Source organism: Salvia splendens, chromosome 14 (assembly GCF_004379255.2).
Source record: "Salvia splendens isolate huo1 chromosome 14, SspV2, whole genome shotgun sequence".
NCBI lineage: Eukaryota > Viridiplantae > Streptophyta > Magnoliopsida > Lamiales > Lamiaceae > Salvia > Salvia splendens.
This window is the reverse complement of record NC_056045.1, coordinates 20,003,370-20,009,822: the sequence shown is the minus strand read 5'-3', so window position 1 is coordinate 20,009,822 and position 6,453 is coordinate 20,003,370. Positions and strand designations below refer to the sequence as shown.

Below are 6,453 nucleotides of genomic sequence, written 5' to 3'. Positions count from 1 at the left end.
CGGTTTTCACGGTTAACCGCCGGTTTCCGGTCCAAAAACCGCCGGAACCGGCCGGTTTTGCCGCTGAAAAGCTGCCGCCGTCAGCCCCATCCCTGACGCCTTGATTTACGCGCCCGAACCGGCGGTTCCGCCGGTTAACCGGCGGTTCCGAACCGTCCCGAACCGCCGGTTCGGTGACGGTTCCGGTTCGAAAAATCATGAACCTGAACCGGACCGCGACCCGAATTGCGACGGTTCCGGTTCGGAAAAATTGCCACGGTTCCGGTTCGGAACCGGTTCCGGTTCGCCGGTTAACCGCCGGAACCGGAACCGGTGGGCATCTCTACCTGTGGTGCAACGCAGCCAAAGATCAGGTAAATAATAGCCAAAATAGTTCCTCATTTAGAGACAGAAAAATGATACCTTCAAATACCCAAAAAAGGAGAAAAAATTGTTTGAAGTTACTTCTCGTTGGGCCATTGACAGTAAATCTACTAAAACAAAACCCTACCCAATCTCGTCTACCCATAAATTTATACCCACACTGAGGAAACTCAGAAACAAATGAGTTAGAAGAATGGCCGACGAATAATTCAGTTGCACACGTCGACGTCGCAATTGAACTGCCAGAAACGAAGATTCCGACGAGGTAAAAACTATAACTTGAAATGGGAAGAAGAAGAAGGGAATAACAGAACCTAACTTGAATATACGGCTCTTCAAGCAGTGGCGGAGACATGAGGGGTTGTATTCTTTGTGTTGCCGTTGGCCATCCCAGCAGCTCGGTTGGCACGGCCACCCCCGTTGCTATTGATGCTTTCCGACCTCTGATATCCATCACGGTTTGCGGATCCTCCCCGGTTTCCACCCCTGTTGCCAAACTCACTCCTGCCACTGAAATCACCCCTATTATATCCCCTACCACCACCATAGCCACCTCGTCCTCTAACTCCATCGTTTCTGAACCCCGAGCCCCTTCCTGGTGGGAACCTTCCCCTGTTGCTTCCTGCCCCACAGAATATAAACCGTCACAAAGATGAGCAATGATCAGATATGAATGTTCATAATCATTTTCAAGTTAGACGTTGATCTAGCAGTAGCTCAATAAAAGTCCAAGATGAGTACACATCTTCAGAAGTTCAACAGAAGGCAAGACAAATGAGAAACTAAAACCACAGTACATTACGCAAAACATCAACCAAATAACTAACGAATGTGAAAGTGCAAGCAAAGAACAGGAGTTTTTTCAGGGGGGTTTTGGAACAGAATACACTTACCACGAGAATTTGTAGACCTCTTTTCCTCAACAAAGGCTTGACGCCCACCAATTGTTACTGGAGAAGCCTGTAATGTGAAGATGGTATGAGAATGCAGAACAGCAAAAATAACCAATGAATCATAGTATAAAATTTAAAAAGAAAAAGAAATGAAGGCTACAGTAACATAATGAAAAAATAAGGGTGGTTCGGTGGTGTCCGTAGAATTAGGAAGTGGAATACGGAGGAAACATTAGCGTTGATGATTTATGCTATGTGGGATCCAAACAAAAGTTAACAATTACAGTTTATCATTGACACTTGACCACCACTAACCAATTCAAATCAGATTGCCATCAATCCTATCAACCAAACTCATTGTTATTCCCATAAAGATACCTGACCAAGTGCTTGAGTGGATGCAAAAAAATTATGTTTCAGATATTGCATCCAAACATTTCTTTGGAAAGATATGATAAGGAACTCTCAAAGAAAAAAATCATAAATTAGTAGTATATAAATAGAAAGCCAACGACCTAATATAGAAGTTCCTAAGCTAATCTGACATGACTCATGAGACAATGATACCTGAATAAATCTGTCATGCCAAAACTATATCAAACAAACAATAAGGCATGCTGCAATCAGAAGGAAAAAAAACAGAACAGTAAAAGCACTACAAGCATGACATAAACTATGAAAATCTTTATCCAATCAATAGTCTTCTACAGTAACCAATCAATAGCCTTCCACAAACTATAAAGGTATAGAAAACATATATTTTGCTCTTATCTTGAACCATAAAATAGAAAGTAGAAACCATACCTCAAGGGCTTTTTGCATAGAAGTTTCCTCCTCAAACTCCACAAAGCCAAAACAAAATCCTTGTTGCTGCAGCAAACATATAATGATGTAAATATAAGAAATTGTACAATAGAAATATCTATTATTTATCCATCCATAGTTAATGAGAATTAATATATTAGAACATACTCTGTTGCTTCTAACTTGAATTCCATCATTCTTTATGGCCCCGAATTTGTTGAATATGTCCTCAAGTAAAGCTTCGGTAGCATTCATAGGAAGGCCCTTTATGTATATGGAGAACCCATCAGCTGCATAAATCAGATAGACATGTCAGTTTGTACATTCTAGAAAGATGATCCAACCGAGATGCAAGGACTGCAGCCAAAGACATGCCTTCACCATCTTGGTTATGTTCATGATCAAAAACATCCGAATTGGTAACTGGACCATCAGGCGTCGGAGCAGGATTAGGCTTCACTTGGTCCAAGCTCTGTGGGACAGCTTTTCGGGCAGCAGCAGGAGGCGGTGAGAAAGTTGCAGCAGTTGCCTTGAGATGCATCACCTGAAATCATGAGCCAGGATAGATAAACGCAGGATAATTGGAAAATAGAAACACACTCCTGTTATACTTCTACAAAATTGCAAGCAATAGGAAGGAACAAGATGAACCAGAGTCAGATCACAACAGATCAAACAAGGTATGAAAGTAAGTAAGTAATGCAAGCAACTAGAAAGGAAGACAACATGAGCTGGCTTATTCCTTGGAACTGCTAATGGTCACACTTACAATAGAAGCATAAGACTTCTTTGGCGCTTCATCAATTTTGGTGGGGATTTCAACCACCGGCTCTGTATTGTCCTGAACCTCATCAACAACCTCCGGCACAGGAACTTCTTCTTCTTCAGTAACTGGCAGGTCCCCATTCTCTGGTGGGTTGTACACTTCTCCAGAAACAGCTTCTTCTGCAGATGGCGCAATCTGCTCAGAAACATGATTCTCCTGAACTGGGATGGGAGCTGTTGACAGGAAACAAGAAATATATGAACTCAACCTTGTCAAGAAAGACAAGACAACAAAAAAATCCTGAACAAGTAAATAACCTGGCTCTTCAGGGACAGGAACAGCGACATCAGGAACCAATGCTGGACTAACACCGTCGTTATTCACATAACGAAACATGTCATTCAAAACAAAGTAACCCCGGTCTTGCGGAGCAAGGAAGAAAGATTGAGCAAAGTGCCTAACTTTGATGCCTTTTCCTGTTAAATAGCCAGTCACAAGAACGTGAACTCCACCATTAAATGATTCTTGAGAATCTACGGACTTAATCTCAGGTTTCAACTCCTCGTAGTTGAGCGAAACGATTTTGCTATTGATGGCCTGAATAGTCAGACCACATCATCAGCTAAAGCACATGGAAAACCAACATTTTACAATCTCAACAATACTTCGTTAGCACATAGGCCCTAGAATATACTCCTGTCCCATTAAAAATGAAACGCTTTCCTTTTGGGATTGTCCCATTAAAAATGAAATGTCTCCTAACATAGAAACAACATCAACCCTATTTTTTCATCTCTCCTTACTTTATTCCCTCCTCATTAACTCACAAAACAAAGCGACATAAAATTACGTGCCGAAAAACAAATGTTTTCATTCTAATAGGACGGAGGGAGTATATATTTTCACATTGACAATTAAGTTATGTTATGTTCAGCACAGCTATTACATACTTTACATTACACACATCCAGAGAGAGAGAGAGAGATTACTTGCATAGTGGTGGTTACGCTCATGGAGCCATCCTCCTCAGAACGACCAAGCTTACTGCTATCCTGATAAAACTTGTGAACAAGCTCTGGTGACTGATGCAATATGTGATAATACTGCGACACAAATGCGTTCCCGACCTATCGCACGAACAAAATCGATAAAAAGTTCAATTCTTCGAGAAGAAAACGCTACATCATTAACATTTAATAGAAGGGAAACTAAGAAGCGAACTCACAACTTGTGCAGTAACTGGTGGCTGAGTCTCCGCCGCCGCCGCCCCCACCTCTGCCGCTGGTGCTTCCATCACTAATCGACAATCCAAAAAATAGCCCTGCGAAATCCCAAACCACATGAAATCAATTTTTTTAAAAAAAATCAGGTAAATCACTTCCGCGGCCGTGAATAAATGAAAAACCCTAGAGCTTTAACAAATGGAGTAACAATCAAATTCGTCATATTAATAGGACAAGAGGACAAAAATGATTGGAGCTTTAATGATCTCCGATCGGATCGAACCTGGATACAAAGCGGATCCGAATGAAAGAGCGCGGAGAGAGAAACCGGAGCTCGGTTATTTCTCCCTCTACTACTGGATTCAGGTCGGAATCTGTGAAAGCTCCGACGAGTGATTCCCGCAGCACCGGCGGTGGTTTCTAGGGTTTAAGAGGCGAATGAGGTGTGGGATTGGTGGATCTCGAATGGGGTTGGAGGGAGGAAAAAGGGATTTCTTTAAGATTTAATCAATCTGTATACATGTTGGAGAGAGAAAGAGTTTAGTGAAAAGAACAACAATAAAGCATAAAAGCTAAAGCAAGATAAAACATAACTTGATATGGAATATGGTAAGATTCACTCTTTTATTTATTGAATCATCAATAGTCAAAGTGTGGTTACATATGTGTAGCATAGGAAACATCTAGTACTCTACCATAATCCATCTAGTACAAGTTAAAGTAAGATTACAAAGTTAATCATAACAAACTCTGCTAATCTACTTCCTTCTTTAGTCCCTTTAGCACCACGTCTCTCCAAGTACATACATGGTCCTGCATCTTAGCTGTGAGCATGGGTACAGTCACGATCTGAGCAGGTGAGGTGTTGGCTCGTGCGATGACAGCTTGTTGGGAGTTGTCACTTGCTTTTCCTCGTGTACGACTTCCATGCGATAAGGCTTGGTTGATCAAGCCATCTCCTTCAACACGCTTGATCAAGTCATCGCGCTTGATCATCGATGACTTGATCAATTCATCGCGCTTGATCAAGTCATTGGCTTGCTTGATCACCGATGACTTGATCAAGACATCGTACTTGATCAAGTCATCGGCTTGGTTGATCAAGCCATTCGTCACTCCTCTAACATCCCCCTCAACCTGAGGGAAGCTAAGGAAACAACACCAAGTCTGTTACGGAGCTTCACGAAAGGTTGTTGGCCCAGAGGTTTGGTGAAGATGTCCGCAATCTGGTCTTGAGTGGGGACATGGCGTAGCTCAAGCTTCTTGTTGAGAACCTTATCTCTAACAAAATGAACATCAAGCTCAATGTGTTTGGTTCTAGCATGTAGAACTGGATTAGAAGCCAGAGCAATGGCACTTAAATTATTAACCCCCACCACAGGAGGCGATTTGAGTGACATTCTTAACTCATCAAGTAAGGAAGCAAGCTGAGCTACCTCAGATGTAGTGTGAGCGAGGCTTCTGTATTCAGCTTCAGTGCTAGAGCTACAACCGTTTGCTTCTTGACACACCATGAAATCAAGCTTCTACCAAAATAAGTGCAAAAACCAGTGGTAGACCTCTTATCATCCAAATCAGACTCCCAATCCGAATCAGAGAAAGCAAATAGAACACCATTGGACCTGTGAATTTGTATACCATAGTCCAATGAACCAGATAGGTATCTTAGAATCCGTTTAACTGCCCTCCAGTGAGTAACAAGAAGAGAGGCCATGTATTGGCTAACTTTATTGACTGCATAGTTGATGTCTGGCCGAGTTATAGCAGCATATTGAAGAGCGCCTACAATGCTTCTGTAAAACTTGGCATCTGAGACTGGTTCACCAACATTTTTGTTAAGTTCACAACTTGAAACCATGGGTGTGGGGCAGCCCTTAGCTCCAGTCATGTTAGCTTTCTTTAGTAAATCTTTAATGTAAGAAGATTGACAAAGATGAAGACCATGCTCAGTTTTGACAACTTCTACTCCAAGGAAGAGATTGACTTCACCAAGAACCTTAAGAGAGAACTGAGCATGTAATTCACTGATCACCTTCTGGATTGCAGCTGGGCAGTTCCCTGTAACAAGCATATCATCAACATAGATTAGGAGAAAGATGGTCTCTGAACCTGAACTTCTGACAAACATAGAAACATCAGCTCTGGATTGCTTGAAACCAAGTGAAATGAGCACTGAGTGAATAGTAAAGAACCAGGCTCTTGAAGCCTGTTTGAGACCATAGATAGCCTTCTTGAGCTTGCAGACCAGATGAGGACCACCTTGTTCAAAACCTTGAGGCTGCCTCATGTAGATATCCTCTTTCAACTCACCATTGAGGAAAGTGAAGTGTGCGGGAGTAGAGTGTGTGGGCGTTCTACTGTTCTAGGTCGAGCTACTAAGTCCAATGAACCCACTAGATCACTC

General features: G+C 42.2%; 1 protein-coding gene across 2 annotated transcripts; it reads right to left on the bottom strand.

Annotated features, from left to right (window-relative positions):
* Window positions 1-380: 380 nt before the first annotated feature.
* On the bottom strand, window positions 381-4,640 carry LOC121763649 (nuclear transport factor 2-like). Of its 2 annotated transcripts, XM_042159714.1 has the most exons (11): window positions 4,333-4,640; window positions 4,052-4,147; window positions 3,816-3,953; window positions 3,144-3,423; window positions 2,830-3,059; window positions 2,436-2,604; window positions 2,229-2,350; window positions 2,061-2,126; window positions 1,257-1,323; window positions 683-985; window positions 381-602 (listed from the first exon to the last, which is right to left on the bottom strand). In XM_042159714.1, the coding sequence occupies exons 2-10, from the start codon at window positions 4,118-4,120 to the stop codon at window positions 699-701; spliced, it is 1,428 nt and encodes a 475-aa protein (XP_042015648.1). In that variant the 5' UTR covers window positions 4,121-4,147; window positions 4,333-4,640; the 3' UTR covers window positions 381-602; window positions 683-698. The 2 variants fall into 2 exon arrangements, with proteins under 2 accessions (XP_042015648.1, XP_042015647.1); XM_042159713.1 differs by having other exon boundaries at window positions 381-985; window positions 4,333-4,639.
* Between the last annotated feature and the right edge of the window lie 1,813 nt (window positions 4,641-6,453).

Coding starts and splice junctions, on each gene's coding strand:
- LOC121763649 (XM_042159714.1), bottom strand. CDS start 4,120: ATGGAAGCACCAGCGGCAGAGGTGGGGGCGGCGGCGGCGGAGACTCAG. Junction 3,060..3,143: donor TCCTGTCCCTGAAGAGCCAG/GTTATTTACTTG, acceptor TCCTGTCAACAG/CTCCCATCCCAGTTCAGGAG. Junction 2,351..2,435: donor ACATAACCAAGATGGTGAAG/GCATGTCTTTGG, acceptor TGATTTATGCAG/CTGATGGGTTCTCCATATAC.